Source organism: Rhopalosiphum maidis, chromosome 1 (genome assembly GCF_003676215.2).
Source record: "Rhopalosiphum maidis isolate BTI-1 chromosome 1, ASM367621v3, whole genome shotgun sequence".
NCBI lineage: Eukaryota > Metazoa > Arthropoda > Insecta > Hemiptera > Aphididae > Rhopalosiphum > Rhopalosiphum maidis.
Window position 1 is genome coordinate 93766910 of NC_040877.1, and position 20109 is coordinate 93787018.

The following is a 20109-nucleotide window of genomic DNA, read 5'->3' on the forward strand; positions in this document are numbered from 1 at the left end:
ATTTTCCAACACCAATATACTCCAACTGTATTGTTTAATGCCGATATTTTCTAAATAATTGAGGTTTTACAGATTTAAACCATTATTCTCAATGAATTCAGCATCCTTCACAAAAATATTCCAGTGTTTAAAGGATGTTTGAAATTTTTTACGGCTATTTTCTAGATTTTTTGGGAATTAAGTGATTCAACCAATTTGTCGATAAATGAATTTCCTACACCATTTTATTCCAACAGTATTAAGATTTTGACGATAATTTTCTAAAATTATTGAGATTTTAATGAATTAAAACCATTATTCTCAAAGAATTCAGCATCCTTCACAGAGATATTCCAGTGTCTTAGAGGATGATTGAAAATTTGTACGGCAATATTCTAGAATTATTTGGGAATTTATAGTTTTTCAACCATTATATTCGAAGAATGATTTTCCAACACCAATATACTCCAACAGTATTGAGTTAATTCCGATAATTTTCTAAAATAATTGAGATTTTAAGAAATTAAACCATAATTCTCAAGGAATTCATCATTCTAACCTAACCAAGTTCCACACCATTGATTAAAATAATATTCGAGAATATTTTAGTTTTTATAGAATCTTAACCATTATTCTCAAGAAATTCAGCATCCTTCATTAAGGTATCCCAGCGTTATAGAAAACTTTTACACCTTTTATTATAATAATATACAGGAATATTTGAGATTTTATAGAATTTAATCCATAACTCTCAATGACTTCAGCACCCTTCACAAAGATATACCAGTGTTTTAGAGGATGTTTGAATATTTTTACCGCAATTTTAAAAAAATATTTTGGAATTCAACGATTTTAACCCATTTTATTTGAGGATTGAGCTTTCTACAACAATATACTCCAACGGTATTGAGTTAATGCCGATAATTTTCTAAAATAATTGAGATTTTACAGAATTTAAACCATTATTTTTAAAGAATTCAGCATCCTTCACAAAAATATTCCAGTGTTTAAAGGATGTTTGAAATTTTTTACGGCAATTTTCTAGATTTTTTTGGGAATTAAAATGATTCAAAACCAATATTGTCGATAAATGAATTTCCTACACCATTATATTACAACAGTATTGAGATTTTGACGATAATTTTCTAAAATTATAGAGATTTTAATGAATTAAAACCACAATTCTCAAAGAATTCAGCAACTTACACAAGGATATTCCAGTGTTTTAGAGGATGTTTGAAAATTTTTACAGCAATTTCCTAGATTTATTTGGGAATTTAATAATTTTAATTCATTATTAATGAAATTTTCTTTGTCTTATCAAGATATTTATGTTTTTCGGGATTTTTGATATTTATGATTATAAAATTAAAGGATATTAGAGATTTTATAGAATTTTAACCATAATTCTCAAGGAATTCAGCATCCATTTTTTGATGACATAAGAACACAATACAAACATCTTTATAAAAACTTCTATAGTTATTTTATTTAAATATATATTACAATTACTACTTTTGATTAGTATTAATGAAATGACTATATTTTCATATCAAACTGTGATATGGTTGTATAAGAATTTAGTAATATTTAATATTTGGAAATTATATTTAAATATGTTAAAAAAAAATATTGTTGATGACATGGATAATATTACGTATTATAATATAATAGAACTAAAATAACTAACTGTAATATCTTTTTTCTAATCAATATACAAATTTCTCTTTTATTTAAGTGGGAAAAAAAAATTAACAGTGATTAGAACAAAATTTGTATTGCACATATTAGCTGATTGCATTTATTAATTCTTTCTATTACATTACCTTGAATATTTAAATGTTCTAAAATAAAAACATATTAAATAGTTTTTAATTGCTTTTATTCATACAACAAATAGTTGATATTAATAGCATATTGTAATAAATAATTAATATCATAATACAATTTAGTATAATAACACTTATAAATAAAACAAATTTTAATAAAGAATTCAAAAGCTATTAAAATCTCACTCTTTTTTTTTTAGCTTAGTCTACTTAATTTACTATTGTAAAACAGTCCATTCTATTACCCAGTGATCAAATATAATTTTAAGATTAACCATGCAAATCAATCAACTAATTAAGTATAGTCTAAGCACTAAACATAAATTAGATTAAAGTTTAAGAACAATCTATTAGAAAATACAGTTTGCTTTATATTTCATTGATCATTTCAAACTCATTTGCAAATTCATCATAAGCGTTAATATTAAAAGCTTGACGTAATATTTCTGATGTGTCTTGCATTGACCATCCATGATTAATTCTCTCAATCGAATCTTGCACTAAATCGACTCGTATAGATGGAGATCTTTCACCATTTTTTTTGTCAACACACTGCAATAATAATAAGGACAAATCACCATTCATCCTTTTAAGGTATTTATTTCATCTGGATATCTCCATGCATCATTTTGATTTAGATAGTTTAATAATCTTGTTCTCTCTTTTGAAATTTTATTGATCTTTAAACTTCTGTTTTTACAACCTTTGCATGGAATTATTACTTGGCATCCCTTATCTTGGCTTAATGAATCTGTATCTGTATTTAAAGGCATGCATAAATTTTTAATGTTTTTTAATAGTTCCTCACAGTTATTATCACCATCAATTTTATGAATTAATTTCTCTATAGGTACACATCTTATATACTTATGAGTGTTTTTGGTTCTTCTGAAGTATTAGACAAATTAATGGATGGAATAGCTGAAACAATTTTGCATACTTGAGTATATTTTTAACTTTTAAAATAAGTTATTGATTTTATAGTATTTTAGATGGATATATTCACCAACCAGTTTTTTTCAGTTGTTTCTTAATTTTAATTTTAAGTATTTCTTCTTTTAATCTATTACATTCAAAGTCATCAGGAACAAAATGTTTGGAACAGACATAAGATGTATCCGCTTTAAGCTTAAATGGTTGTTTAATTTTGTTCATCCAAGCATTACGTAGTTGTGTATTTCTTGGAAAAACATGATAAGATACATCTTTTTTATGTTGCTTTGTAGCTTTCGAATCGCAACCACAGCCAATTATAATACATCTAGGCATGACGATTATAATTCTTATGCAATATATAATTATCTGAAACAAAAAATTAACATGAAAACTAATTTATATTTTGTTATAATTTATTATTCATAGTTAATTGTAATAGTGTATTTTAAACTATATATTTTTCTATTCCAATGTTCTAAGGGCCCACAGAAATAATACAATTTATTGAAAACAACATTCTATAAGAACATATTAGATTTTTAAAAGTTGAATTATCATGGATATAAACTAATCATCTAAATAATAACAAAGTTAAGAATGAACGTGTTTAATATACAAGTATAAGTTTTTGTTTTTTTTTTGCAAATATATATTGAAATGTTAAAACAATATTAAAGAGTTTAGTGAATCCGTTGATAACTGGCTATTTATAAATATAAAAATTAAAAATATGTAGATGAAATATTTTAATAGTAAATATTAAAAACTTTTGTTATTTTAAATATAACATAAATATTTGAACACATTTTACTTTTTCGGGCATTTTAAATATTTATTTTTATAAACTTATAAGTATGCATAACCTTTTACTATTCTTAAATGTCGGCATAGCATAAAAAATAAGTTTATAATATTAAACGATTGTGGTTAGTGGTTACCCAATGGCAAGAAATAAAATTTGAAACAATTTTCAATTTCCTCTTATGTATAATTAATAATTTTTATGCATAATAATTTATTTCAAGTTGAATTATATAGATTTAATTAAAAGTAAATTGTTAAATGTTATGTATACTTTTAATATATATAAAAATTAATTAATTTTAACTTAAAAACGTTTATGCACAGCAGTTTAATTTACAATAGTAGTAGGTAGTAGCTACAAAAAAAGTAGCAATAGCATTGTAATTTAAAATGATATTTTTGTTATTATACCATTTATATTATATACCCAAGAATAGATTTAATCTATTCGGTGATTATACTTTTAAATAGCGTACTATTATTATAGAAGTGTGTTGATGTACATTAGATTATGATAAATGATTTAACAATGTCGTTATTTAATATAATATATAATATAATAGTGGGTCATTATAATGAGTGTAATGGGTGGTGTAACATTTAAATTCAATGAAATAAAATCATTATTTACGAAAAACAATTTTGAACAAAGATGTTCTATTAACCTATATTATTACTAAGTAGGTTTGATGGTATTATTGTGAATAAAGTAATTTATTTTATTATTGCATTAGTACAGCCAGTGGCGGTTATAAGGGGGGGGGGCGATAGGTGGATCGCCCCCCCCCCCTTGGTCCGTGTTTTTTTATAACAAATTATTGAAAGAAGCATTAATCGTGGTACTATTTTTTTGTGTTTCTAATTTATAAAAATAGTATCAGCAATTTGTAAAGTTATCTTGCGCAATATAATACGGTATATTTTTAAATAATTGTAGTACATTTTATTAATTTTTGTTATTATAGTATATGTACGTACTACGTAATATGTTATTCGGAACGTCGCGCGCGTGGCGCGTCGTTGTTTATATATGTATATTGTATATATATATATATATATATGGCTGCTCGCTGCTAGGAATAATCTCAATAATGTAATAGATTTCCCATTCTGATATTACGATAATTTTAATATAAATCTAAAAATATAATAAACGCTGTATACTCATAGTATGGACTATGGTATATTGACTATGTTGTATACAACCCATTATAAGTGTGTCTGCACTCTGCGCTTGCACAGTCTATGTTCTTTATTTCACGTTCTCTGTGTTTATAATTTATATCGTGCTGTTGCCTGTTATAATATTATTATTATTACGTATAATAACTCTTTAAGTATGTCGTCAAATAATAATAATCGTATAACTAGTTATTTTGGAAGTGTTCAGAAAAAATGTAAATTACAATCTAATGAAGATGGTACAAAAGAGTCAGAAACCATTGCAATCTCAAATCCAACAAATACGAATTGTTTTGATACAAGTGAGTTAATTAATCCAATAGAAATTGAAAAACTTCATGATATTGAATTAGATATTGGAAATTTCATAACTCAAACTAACGCCATAAATGATTATTCGAAATCAGTCATCCTTCAACGAAGTAATGTTCCTAGTAATGATTTTCAATATCCATTTTCAATTCATACTAAAAAAGGTAAATCGGAAAAACGATTTTTAAGAAAAAATCACTTTGAAAAGTTTCCATACATTGAATTTTCAAAAATTAAGTCTGGTTTATTTTGTAAGGTTTGTGTTTTGTTTTCAACTTCAAACAAAGGGGGTATGCATAAAACAGAGCAATTAAAAAGCTTGGTTACTGAACCAGTAATTAAATTTGCAAAGCTATTAGGAAAAGATGGTATTTTAGAATTACACAATAATAATGGTTATCATAAAGATAATATACAACGAGCAAATTACTTTTTGAATACCTACAATCATCCTGAAAAAGAAGTTATCAATTTAGTAAATGATCAACGTAAAAACAAATATTAGATAACCGTGAACGATTACGACCAATAATAAAAACGATTGTTTTCTTAGACCAGCAAAATATACCGTTGCGTGGTCATCGTGATGATGGTTTTATTTATCAAGATGGGGGAAAAGTTGATTCTGTCATTAATCAAGGAAACTTTAAAGAACTTCTTAAGTTTCGAATTGATGCTGGTGACCATTTACTTAAAAATCATTTGAAAACTACTAGTGAAAGAGCTACTTACATAAGTAAACTAACGCAAAATGAAATAATCGAATGTTGCAAACTAGAAATATTACATTTAATACTTTTAGAAGTAAAAGAAGCAAAATATTTTAGTATTCTATTTGATGAGACCACAGACTTATCTAACATTTCTCAAATGTGTTTAATTATTCGGTATATTTTACATGGAAAATCGTATGAAAGATTTTTAACATTTATCGATTGTCATAGCTATGTTTATAATAAACGAAAACACCAACAATTAGATGTTCATTTGGAAGACAACGATGAACCTCAAGAAATATTAAATAGTAAATTGGAACCTAAATTAACTGGAGAACTTTTGGGAAATACAGTCGTAAAATTATTGCAAGAATTAGAATTAGATTTAAATTACTGTGTAGGCATTGGGACCGATGGCTGTTCCGTTATGATATCTGCAGTCCGCGGCGCTGTCCAACAAATTAGAAAAATTGCTAAAAATGCAATACATAGTCCTTGCTCAAATCACGCCTTAAATTTAAGTATTTCAAAATCGTCTACTGTACAATCAATCCGCAACTGTGTTGGAGTAATAAAAGAAGTTACTTCTTTTTTTCATATATCTGCCAAACGTAATTACGTTCTTCAACAACATTTGACAGTGTATTGCATTTTAAGGAATCAATAATTGAAATTATTGACACTTTAACCGAAATATCTGGATGGCAGGATAATATTTCTTCTTCGAAAGCTAAAATGATGATATCTGCTATTTGTAATTGTGAATTTATATTTTCTCTTTTTTCATTATCAAATTTACTACTAGCTGTTACTTTTCCGATAAGTAAAATTTTACAAGGCAAAGATCAAGATATTGTTGCTGCATCTGAATGTATCAAAGATGTATACTTAATACTTGGACAAAATCGTGAAAAATGTGAAGAAAAATTTCAATCTATGTTTAAGGAGTGTGAATTAATTCTAAACAAACTTGATGTTGATATTAAATTGCCCAGGATTATAGCACATCAAAAACATAGAGTTAATGCTACATCATAAAACAACCCTGTTGATTATTATAGAATTAATATTTATATTCCTTTATTGGATAATGTATTAGAAGATTTTGATTTCCGATTCTTAAGCAAGGAAAATTCAAATATTACTTTATTAATACAACTTATACCAAAATATGTTGTCAAAATGAAAACTGAAGACTACAATGGCTATTTTGCAAAAATTATAGAAATAATGACTAAAGATTACACATACTTTCAAAATGTTTCAGAACAAGCCATAGAGAATGAAATAAATATGTGGTTTACTAAATGGCTTAGACTTCAAACGGAAGGTAAAATATATATTTTAATATAATTAACTGATAATTTAATTTAATTTAAATGTATTTTTTTAGGAAAAAATATTCCAGTTAATGGGTTGGATGCTCTAAGTATGTGTCCAGAATCTATATTTTAAAATATAAATAAAATGCTGATTATTATTTGTTCACTACCAATCAGTGTCGCGACAGCAGAACGCAGTTTCTCAACACTCAGAAGGTAGGTACATGACTTACCTACTATAAGTTTACATTTAAATTTTAGTACCTATCTATTATTCATAAAATATCATATAACTTTACTTAACATAAATTAATATTCAAAAAAATAATTCACATAATACTTTTATTAACTATTTGTTAAGTAGCCAAATCATTATTTTATTAGAATTGTTATACATTTTTAACATTATTTTAATCTAATTATATTAGGCTGAAAACATGGTTAAGGTCAACAATTGGCGAAGAAAGGTTGAACGGGCTAGCATTACTTCACATTCATAAAGATATTCCTATAGATATAGAAAATATTATTACACGTTTTGCTGAACAAAAAAAAAGACATATGCTTTTATTGTAGATTTTTATTATTAAAATGGTTGAATAACTGTGCACCTGTGACTAAACTTTTTTTATTTAATTGTAAGTACAAGGTGAACCTATTTTGGATAATTTCATAATATACTATGTATAATAAAAAATGTTTGTTCTATTTGAAGTATTTGCGTTATTTCAAAATATTGGGGGAAAATTATGGGCTCTCCGACGACTCATTAGTGTCCTATGATTATTATAATTTCCGCCCCCCCCTTAAAAGTCAGTTATAACCGCCACTGAGTACAGCAGTAGGTTAAATTCATTTTTGCGAGAAAAAAATGCATTTGAAAAGGCCATTATGTGTATATAATATAATAATGTATTTTAAAAGTTTAATATGCATGCGAATATTTTTTTAATTATAAAAAAATATAATCATTACTGATCTTTGTTTAAATATGCGATTTTGACCGAATATGAACTTCAAATGTGTATAACAAATAATTGTCTTTAATGATTTCAATCTTATGAACTATTATATACAATTTTCTTAAAAATACAAGAAAGACAACTTTTAACTACTTGTTTTTTAAGTATCAAAGTATAAGCTTATAATACCTACTTATAAAAAAGAAATCATGACTTATGAGTATCCTTGTATTAAATTTTTAAGCTTTTTTAAACAACAAAATGTTATGGACATTTGTGATGTATGTTTTGTTTATACTTCAATAATATTAGTGATCATAATATATTCGTATGCTTAATTAATATATCCAGGTTGTCAGATCCTTTCTTTCTTCAATAGAAGTGGTTTATATAGGTAAGTTCTATACATTTTAATTATTTTTGAAATATAAAATATTGGTTGATTCTTCTATTATTGTATCTCTATGAAACAATTTATTTTATAAATTATTTTATCATACAGTACACCTCAAATAGTGACGGAATTTAGACGGTAAGTGGTGATATAAATGTAAAGTTATCAAAAAAAAAAAAAAAAATTGGCGGGAAATTTGGTTTTAGCGATTTCTTAATTTTAAAATTGAAATTCATATTGAATTTATACAATAGGTATAGTAATTTACAAAACGACAAGTGCAATATTATGTTTTCTAATTTTCTATTAAAACTTTTGTCTTTGTCCGTTTGTGGATGAGATTAATCCTACATAGAAGAACGAGAAATGGTGAAATCTAAAGTTTATCAATAGAGGATTTTATGTAGATTCCAGTGTAATGAATTTTCCAATAATTAAATAGATAGCTTTCAAAAAATATAAATATTCCAAAAAACAATACTTTTGCTAACAATCGCTTTATTAATATTATCATAGATTAAAATAATGAATAATTAATTAGTTTTAGTTTTAAACAAGGCTTTAGATCTAAAGCCGTGGTTTTAAAAGGTCACCATTTCGAATGTCTGATAAAAAATTGCGGTTATGTTCAATTTTTACGTTAATAATAACTATGAATACAGTCAGTCGTGTTCACGCAGTCGTAGCGTACAGTCCTGTCACTGTGCGTTCCACTGATAAGTAATTTCGGTCTTTAATAATTCTAATCCTAATTAGTGTTCACAAATGTCGTCGACCTCGGGCGGCAATAGCCGTACCGGTCAAACCCCAGCCACATCCAAAATCAAGCACACAGTTACAACAAATCCTGCCTCAACTCATGGATTCAGCACCATGGGGAAAAAGGGTAAAGTATTCAAAAACTCCAATAATCCACTCTCACCTAGTCTTCAATCAATTATCGAAAACCCGCCGATATTAAATACATCTCAAACTACTTTTAATTTCAATGACATAACCGATAATACTAGCATACCCGATTCAAATATCATACTTGATGATAATCAAACAATTGAACACACATCGGTCGTTAGCTTATCTACAGATAAAACGCCGTCGTCTCCAGTTACCAACACTGATATAGATATGCATGCAGCCAATTACAATAATAATAATCTACTTCATTCTTTTACACCGGATTATAATGGTTCCATAATTATACTCGCCGAGTGCATCGATCAAAATACAAACATGGGTAATTGGCATCCTATAAGCGCTGCTAAATTCTTCACCAAAAATTTTATTGGTATCTCCAATATTAAACCTGCCGGTTCCAAAAAGATAAAAATTACTTTTAATTCCATCCTCAACGGCAATAATTGCTTAAATTCTGATATTCCGCGCTCTAACGGGTTTCACGTAAATATTTCCAGCAGCCTCATATACTCGTATGGAATCATTAAACTGGATATTAATATTTCCGAAGAAGAATTTTTCGAGGGTCAATGTTCACCTGTTACAATAGAGGCATTCAAACGCATCTCTATTCAGAAAGATGGAAAAACTATCCAAACTCGCACAGTAGAACTAAAATTCATTGCACCTAAAATACCATCCGGCATTTCTATCTACAATATGATATTCGAAGTTATGCCCAGCATCCGTTCCCCTGTCCAATGCAACCGTTGTTTAAGATTCGGTCACACCCAAAAATACTGCCGTAGTGAAGCTAGATGCAGCCACTGCGGTGAAACCAAGCACTCAATAGACTCGTGCCCCTCCACACAAGCCACTGACCCGATCTGTCTGTACTGCAAACTTCCTCACCTAGCCACTGACCGTTCCTGCCGGGAATGGTTACTTCAAAAGGATATTAAAAAACTCATGGCGACAGAAAACCTATCCTACAAAGACGCGTTAATATTTAAGAAAAATAAATGTTACACACCAGCCTTTAAATATTCCGATATTGTAAACAGCCAGCCTCATATCTCTGAAAACATCGAAATCGACACTTCTCTCCAGAATGATCACTTTCCTAGTTTAAACAATTCCCACCATTTCTTCAATAATAAAAAAAAAAAAAATACATATCTAATCCATCCCAGGTGTACAATAATAAAAAATATTTCTTACCTGTTGATTCCTCTTATACCACCCCAAACGGGAGCTACTTAATTAATCCCAATGGCCCAATTAAGTCACCCGATGAAAACGATAATGACTTCTCCTGGATACACACCCTATCCCTCAAATTATCCGAATCTCTTATAAACGCACCTTCACTCTCCTCTCCTTTTTCCCCGTCTTATCTTCAGAACCTAATTGAGTCGTCATTAACTTCCCTCCTCGCCGTTCCAAATTTTGTTACAACCGACTAGGTAATGTCCATATTTTCAACGATTCTATAATTCATAATAACTAAATTACCTAACATGTCCCAAAATTTCAATAATAAACATCTCATTAACCACTACAATATACTGCAATGGAACGTTAGAAGTATTACAGCCCGACTTCCTTCTTTACAGCATTTACTCACCACTCACAAATGTTCCATAGCCATCTTATCGGAAACCTGGCTACTTCCTTCACGTACTTTTAAATTACCAGACTTCAAAAACTTCAGATTCGATCGACCTGATGGTTATGGCGGCGTAGCTATTGCCATTCATAACTCTTTTAAAACTAATCTTATTCCCATTAACGACATTACTAGAGATAGACTCTCCCATCACAATATCGACCTCATCGGAGTAGAGGTTTTAGGATCAGATTCTTCTAATCCTTTAAAATTATGGTCTTGTTATATTCCTAACAATATAAATGTTCCTATCAACCTCTGGCAAACTATTTTCAACCTAGTAACGCGAAACTCTCTACTATGCGGTGACTTCAACGCCTTTCATCCCGCATGGGGATCAAACTCATTTTCACGTCGTGGAAATCATATATACAATATAATTGACTCACTCGGCCTCTGTATCTTAAATGACGGCAGTCCTACCCACATTGGGCGCTTAAATTCTACCGACTCAGCCTTGGACCTCTCCATTTGCTCTTCCGATCTTATTTGGAATCTATCTTGGCACACATTAAGTGACCCTCATGGCAATGATCACATTCCGATCATAATAAAGTTAAACTCAAGCTCTACCACTAACATTTTTCTCTCCACTACCCATTCTGACCCTAGCCAATATAAACCAATATACTATAATTTCAATAAAGCTGATTGGGCAGCCTACTCTCTCCTAATACAAAATTCATTTTCCGCCCTATCAGATAATATATCCTCAACAATGTCCTATTCATCTTTCACTAATATTATAACTAATTCCGCTAATGCAACAATACCCATCAAAATACCAACAAAAAAAATATTTCCACCCTCCCCTCCATGGTGGAACCCCACCTACACGAAATTGGTCAACAATAGGTCCCTACTTTTCAGAACCTTCAGACGTACCGGCTCTATTACTGATTTCCTTTCATATCAAAACGCTTGCGTCCATACTACTCGAACCCTTAAAAACGCCAAGAGAAATAATTGGAAGCATTTTTGTTCAAACTTAGTACCGTCTAATTCCATACAACACCTCTGGTCCGTTGCTAGGAGATTTAAAAATTGTATAACTCCCCTAACTCGCCCCGACAATGAAGACTGGTTCGAAGTTTTTTGTTCCAAAATTGCTCCCTGTTACGTTCCAACCAAATCCGAATCCCTTCCTCGTTACGATCACGATGTTTCACCTACTCATATCCTTACTAATAATTTCAGTATGTCCGAATTAAATTACGCTATTTCATCACGTAAATCCACCGCATCCGGTCTCGACAACATCTCACCGGTTATGTTAAAACACCTCCCTGATATTGCATTAGAATCTCTCCTTGCCTTAATGAATAATATTCTTTCAACCCAACAAATTCCGCCCTCATGGTGCTCCTACAAAGTCATACCAATTGCTAAACAAAATTTCAATACCTCTTTTCGCGTCCTATAGCACTCTCTTCCGCATTATGCAAGATATTTGAACATATGCTTAAATCTAGGTTAGACTGGTGGTTGGAAAACAATTCAATCCTACCTGATAATCTTTTTTCCTTCAGGAAAGGAAGGGGTACAACCGAGTGCCTCTCATCTTTCACAGGAAACATATACCACTCCCTCAATAACAAAGAGTTCTTTGTAGCTACCTCCATTGACATACGTGGTGTTTTTGATTCAGTCAACATTGGTACTCTAATTTCATATCTCAAATCATTAAACGTTCCTCAACAATTCAATAATATACTGATCGCTTTGTTTAATAAAAGAAACCTCGTTTTCTCCTCGCCTTTTGGTTCATACAATTCTCGTTCCACTTTCACTGGACTACCACAGGGTAGTTGTATAAGTCCAATACTTTTCAACATTTATATGAGCATTATCGCTAAGCACCTGACTTGGCTGGGTCATAAGTGTCTTATATACGCCGACGATATGGTCATTTTTACCTCCAATAAGTCTATTGATCTTTCTATTACTCTTCAAAATCAAATTCTTAACGACCTAAAAGTTATTCTGGATAAGATATCATTCATAGTCGCCCCAGAGAAATGTAAATCCATCATTTTCACCCGACGTAGATATCTAGATGCCCAAAATATATATTTCGATAATAATATTAACCCCTATGTTCCCAATATCACTTATCTAGGTATCATCTTAGACGCCAAACTACGTTGGAAACCATAAATTACTTCTCTCTCAGCTACTGTTTCCCGATGGTCCAACTTCCTCAGGTCGGTAACTAATACCTGGTGGTGTTCCCACCCTTCTAGTTTATTAACGATCTATCGTACCCTCATACGGTCCAAACTAGATTATGGTTGTTTTCTTTACGGCTCAGCATCTTGCTCAAATTTAAACAAAATAAATAAACTCCAAATCTCCTGTCTCAGAAATATCATGGGTTACCTAAGATCAACCCCCTGCCCAGTTATCGAAGTAGAATCAGACAGTGCTCCCTTTAACATCAGATGCCGATGGCTAGCCAGTAAATTTCTTTTAAAGCAACTTGCTCACTCCAATAATCATATTTTTGACATGTATTACTCACTATTCCTCACTTGGCGATACGTTCCGAAGTCATTACCAATTCTCTCATTAACAGCTAATTCTCTTTCAAATTTTCATCAATACATTCTAAACTCCACCAAACTCCCTCTTTATGAATAATCATATGAATCTCTACTTTTTTCTCCACTTGTTCAAACTGAAAATAATTTCTCCTCCCTATCGTCCAACGATCTACAAGCCATGCCTGTACCTATGATAAACAAAATATTCACAGATTTCCTCAATACCAACTTTAGTAATCATATAATAGTATATACAGATGGATCTGTCTCACCCCTCTCAGCAGGTTTTTCATTTTATATTCCTGAACTACATATCTCTTTTACAAACAATTTACCCCCTTCTTCGTCTTCCTTCACCGCAGAATGTTATGCCATCATAGAAGCTCTAATTCTTATATCAAAGTTGGCTCCTAATAATTATCTAATAGCTTCCGACTCCTTGTCCTGTCTACTAGCTCTCAAATCCAACCCCTTCAATTCCCTTCCTTCCCCTCTAGCTCTCCGTATAAAACATATTACTCTCACACTTCACCAGTCTAATTATTCCATTCAATTCCTGTGGATCCCTAGTCACATAGGAATTTTTGGAAATGAAGTAGCCGATAATCTAGCCAAATCTACGTCTTCTTTAATTTGTCCTTCTCTTACCCAACTCCCTCATACAGACTTTACGCCTATTATACGTCATCACATTAAGCACTTTTGGTCCTCCCAATGGTCAAATCTCCAAGAAAAATTTGCCGCTAGATATAAACATATAGTTCCCATTATTCCACAAAAAATCTGGTTCAACAACCTCCATTTATCTAGAGCAACTATCGTCCAATTTAACCGCCTACGCTCAGGTCACACAACCCTGCCTGCTCATGCCTACAAACTTGACCTAAATGATTCCCCATTCTGCACCTTACACATAACAGAAATGCCCTGTGATCTTTCTAACATCCTTTTCGAATGTCCTTATCTTTACCCAAAACGCACTACTTTGTTTAATTCCTTAAAACCCCTTAATATCTCCCCTAATCTATATTCTATTCTCAATTCTAATTCTGAAACTGTCATTAATTTAATAATAACCTTTATTCTGGAGGCTGGCTTTAGAATTTAATTTTTGTAATATTATATTTTGTTTTGTATTCTTTCTCGTTTATTGTATCTGTATCACCTATTAATTGTTGAGTTATAATTGTATTTACAAAAAGCTAATAAAAAAAAAAAAAAAAAAACTATGAATATTTTGAATTTTTTTTTTAATAATTTTAATTTTTACGTTTTTAAGGTTTTAAACCTTTTAAGTACCTACCTAGTTTTTGTATAATTAATTAATAATATGTTCTTTACCTTGTACAGTATACAAATTACAGATCTAAACAGTTTTCCTTAGATGTGGTCTTCATTAGTCATTCATAGCTATTGGATATTACCGGTTTGCATATTATCTAGATTTGATTTTATATTACAGTATAATTATTTCTAGGTACAATGTATCGACAAATAATTAAAACGATTGCAAAAAACAAGTTAAATTCATGCTATCTACAACATTCATGTTCAAATCTTCATAACTCAAATCATGTAAGTTCTGTCTAGTGTTCCTATAATGTATTACTCATTTAAGGTTTATTACCTATTAGCACATCTGAAACAACTAAACAGATACTGTCTTTATCTTATAAAGTTGTAGTCAGGTGTTGGTTGATTACCTGTGATTTTATAATTGTTGGCTGTTCAATTTTATAGAATAGTAGTAAATGGTGATAGAATTATTTTTTTATAATATTAAAAAGCTTATATGTTTATATTGTTATTTTTTTTACTTTTCTATATTAGGCATAGCGCATAGATAATAATAAATAATATAAGTATATACTATAGGTACACAACTATCACACAAGGATGTTTGCTATAATAATATTGATTGGTTTCTATTTTACATTGAATTTTAATATAATACTAAGCTATTGAAACAATCTTAAAATAATTTAATTAATGAAATTTTTTTTTTTCCAATTATAGTCAGCAAGATAACTGATAGTAACTATTTTTATTTAATTTATCTTTTAATACTCATTAACAATCTACACAATTTGAGATATTCATTATCTAATGTCGTTTTAATTGAATATACATCTTTAATTGTCTCATATTTATATAAAGAACTAATTTTAATATTAATTATAGTTATGAGTATCAAATTTAAAATAATATTTTTATTTTATTTTATTTTTTATGCAATTGTTAATTGTTATAAGTTACTAACCTTATGATATTGTATGATCAGATAATAAAGTTGTAAGTTATGATACAAAATACATACCAACTATATAATTTTATTTAAACTTACTAAAAAACTTAATTTTACTACTTCTCAAATCTGGAAAGGGGAGAGGTGAAAGGCCAAAACATGGTTTCGCCCAGGGCTCCAATACTTTTAGTGCCGGCCTGTATATAGTACAATTACACAGCAATTTAAAAAGGTAATCTATATATTATTGTCATTTGTCATATTAATATTTTTTTAAAATTTAGATATAAGTAACTTTTAATAACTTCTTAGTCTGAGATAATATTCTTAGTAATAAATTAGTGTACTACTAATATTTATTTATTTATATTTAATAATTTTTAGTATACGCTAACTAGAGTTTTTATAACAATAAATCAAACAAAACATACTTTTACACAAATTGATGAAAAGTGCATATTATATCTACATTAGTTGGTAAAATTGTATTAATTAAAGACATTCTAAACAGTTAAGTATATACTTTATATTTGTGCCTAGATGAATGTATCGAACACTTCAACACTTGATTACCTAATGAAAATAATTATTTATAACTTGGTACCTACACTGGCTAATTTTTATAGTTTGGTTGTATTCATTATTGATAATTTTTTACTTTAAAATGAACATTTGTATATCATATTCAATAAACTTTTATTTGTATTTTAAAATATATAAGATATTACATAATTACATACCTTTGGTATATTTATAACTTCTGTATAATCTGGAGTGTACAAAATGTACTATAATAATGTATTATTGCGGATACTTTATAGTACTGGTAAAACAGTCTCAAAAAACAAATATATACTGCACTTCATGCAATATATAGGTATGTTTTAAATATATTTATGACTATAAGTTTCGGTGAATAAAAATTGAAGTAAAAATATTCCAATCTTATTAATATTCTTTTTAAGAACATATTATTCTTGTCAAAAGTAATATTAATTGGATCTATTTTAATTTATTCCAAAAAGTCATATTTATCTAAACCACTACAATACATTAAAATTTGACATTCTGTGGAGTACTAGCAATAAGGCAACGTCTACCCACTAAGAAATTAGAACACAGGACAAATAATTTTTTTTTATAAAATATTTACAAATTTTAACGTCATTTATATTATAAAAATGATATATGTTTTAATATTTGTTAAAATTGGTTTTTCGTTGTACAGTTATAGTCTTTGAGAATTATTAAAATAGATTAGATGCGCGCAATACAGCCGTGCGGGTCATTCCAAATATTATATTATATCAAAGAGACGTTACGATGCAACGTCTCCAAAATTATGGGCGCGCGGGTATAGGGGGGATTTTAATGTAAGTGGGGTTTACTATCTTCGCTATGAGACACGTCTCGCTATTCGGATTTCCTCGATTATCGACATCGCCATCGCGTTGTCACGCCATCGTCCCCTGTAAATCGCTATTACTGATAGCCGATAGATGACTACGTGTTTCTTAATATTGTTGTTTTTATATTATAGTTTGTCCTCATGGCTGATGATTTAATTTATGTAATTTTGAACGATGGAATTATTAATTACTCATACGAAAAAAATGTATTATCAAATAGGCAAAATAAAAAGAGAGGAATCCAAGCGTACTAGTGTTATTTTATTAAATGACTCCTCCACTAAAAACTCAAGCTTCGCCACTGTTGATATGGATTTATCGTATTATTATTTTCGAAACAAAAGCGTAATATTATAAAACGACCTACGATATTATTATATAACGACGATCGTAATATAGTAAAGAATAATTACCTTGTAAAGATGTAAGCCAAATGCAGGATGCGTAAATCGACTGGACTATGTATAGGTACAATGGCCAAATGACAGCGAAGCTCCGTGTTAGGTACGTGTTCAAAGGACAGGAACAAACAGATCCAAAACGCAGCGAACGCCGAACGACACGAGCCTGCCAAAACCCACCCATCACGGCCCCACCATCACCACCTCCGTCGTGAACACGTGCGTAGCGTCGCGTATATTTTTTGAACCCCTCGCCCCTCCAAAATTGTTTTGAAAATACGCGCAATTGTTATAGTATATTTGACGTTCCTTTAAATATTATGCTCGTCGTATTTTTCTTCGAAAACACAGTTGTTCGAACCGATGGGTGTCATGAGTGGTGTTACCCCCCACGCACACCGCTCAGAAATATTTGATTTTCAGTCGTCAGAACGAAAATTATTTTCATCTGAATTAAACTAAATTGTTTTAAACCAAGGAGAGAAAACTGTTAAAATCTTAATATTATTTAAACTCAATATTCTAATATGAATAAAAAATAATAAATTAGATATTTTTAGTATTTTTTACTTAAAATTTAATTAAAACTAAAAACTGAAATATAAGGTAATAAATAAATTAAAAAGAGTGGGCAAGAGGGTATCGGTCTGCTGTATAGTAGAGGTGAAGAGTAGATCACTATAATGGATGTGTTAAATTTGAATGCAATGACAGGTATTATTGTATATGAAAAACGATTCTGAACGGAGATGATTTGTCAGACTAGGATTTATTATATTATTACCTATATTTATTTTAAATTGTAATTTATTTTTCTCAACTACTGGTGAAAATTTCAAGTTTCTATGACTTATAGTTTTTGAATAACAACAAATATTTTAAATCATTGTTTGATAGATGGTTATTTAATATTTTACGTGATTTCGTAAAAAAATTAATTTCATACAAGAAAAAATTACGGATATATAAAGAGAACCTTGTATTGCATTTTTAACCTTGTAGGAATAAAGCATAACATTTTTACGAATTTTCAACATCAAAATCCTTGCAAATTTTCGCGATTTTGATATATTTCGTAAGCATTTGAACTTTAAATGCTTATATAAACAAAAACTGTGACTGACAATTTTTGATTTTTTTTTTTTACTACGATAGGTGCAATTTATAATAAACCATCTATTAAATTTTAAAGATTTTTTGGAATGCAAATGAAAATTTAATCATAAATAGATAACGCTAATATAAACATTTGGTGAAAATTTCAAGTACCTATTTACAATGATTCGATTTTGAATTAAAGCAAAATAAAAAATCGATTTTATTGAAAACTAATTATGCGTAAAAACTCGTTTTTTAGTTAATATTTTAGGTTTTTTTCTGACGCTTTTGAAAACTGCTGGACATTTTTTACTTTTGATCCCCCCCTCCCAAGTACCAACTAGATTCATTTTCCTTTTCAAAGAAGGGCTGAAGTAAAAAATCAAAGCACTATTATATTACTCCAAAACGTAATGACAGACACGAAACAAAAAAAAATTAAAGAAAACATACATCATTGTAAAATTAATAAATTCATCAGTACGTTCAGAATCTATAGATATTATCATTTTAAAGTGAGTTAAAGCCATATAAAATATTACAACTTCAAAATGTTCAGAACTCACTTTAAAATAATAATATAAATACGATCATAAGTCATTTTCTAGATAACGTTCTTTCTTTTAAATTTGACAATAAGTAAATTTACTCTAATATTAAAGCTAACATCACAAAATGTGTTCTGCTACAAATTTGTCATAATATACGGTAGAAAGACAAAGACAACACATGCGGGTATAGTGTCATCTTATCTATAATATAAAAATGAATGGCAAAATGTGTTGGTAAGCGCATAACTCAACAACGCCTGGACCAATTTGGCCAAATCTTTTTTTTTAAATGTTCGTTGAAGTTCAAGGATGGTTTTTACGGCGAGAAAAATTAGAATTATTGCTGGAAAAACCCTAAAAATAGCCCTTTTCTTTTTCCCATACAAATGATTTGTAACTAAAACGTAGTCAATTTGAGCTTTATTGCTATGGTATAAAGTTCATATTAAACTAGCTGGTTTACCCGGCTTCACCCAGGAGGTATTCAACTATTATATATAAAAAAAATGAGAATGAAAAAACTACTATTTTCTTATATTATACCTTTTTTATTTATCTACTAGCTGACCAGCTAGTAGATAAATAACAGTTTTTTTTAAATGAAAGAGGATATCACGGTTTTAGGCATAAATAAAGTCCGATAATGTTAGTCAATAATTAGTTATCTATACATATAATCCAAATACCACTGACTCACTGATCGCTGTATCTCAAAAATTATTAACTACTCAACGTAAGTTTATCGATAAAAATAATCTCATGCATCGCGCGTACACCAATACTCCTATTTTATTATAATGAACGATAAAATGCACACCGATAACATAAACCAATACACATACTAATTCTATTTGTAGAATTAA

At 29.4% G+C, this 20109-nt stretch overlaps 1 protein-coding gene and 2 pseudogenes across 1 annotated transcript; all 3 read left to right on the forward strand.

Moving 5' to 3' along the window:
• Positions 1–4887: 4887 nt before the first annotated feature.
• On the forward strand, positions 4888–6796 carry LOC113549313. The gene is made up of 3 exons (XM_026950555.1): positions 4888–5530; positions 5596–6326; positions 6416–6796. Exons 1-3 carry the CDS (start codon positions 4888–4890, stop codon positions 6794–6796), a joined length of 1755 nt encoding a protein of 584 aa, XP_026806356.1.
• Positions 6797–10050: 3254 nt separating this feature from the next.
• LOC113550056 lies at positions 10051–10796 on the forward strand (annotated as a pseudogene).
• A 1661-nt stretch (positions 10797–12457) lies between these two features.
• LOC113549319 lies at positions 12458–14650 on the forward strand (annotated as a pseudogene).
• Positions 14651–20109: the final 5459 nt, after the last annotated feature.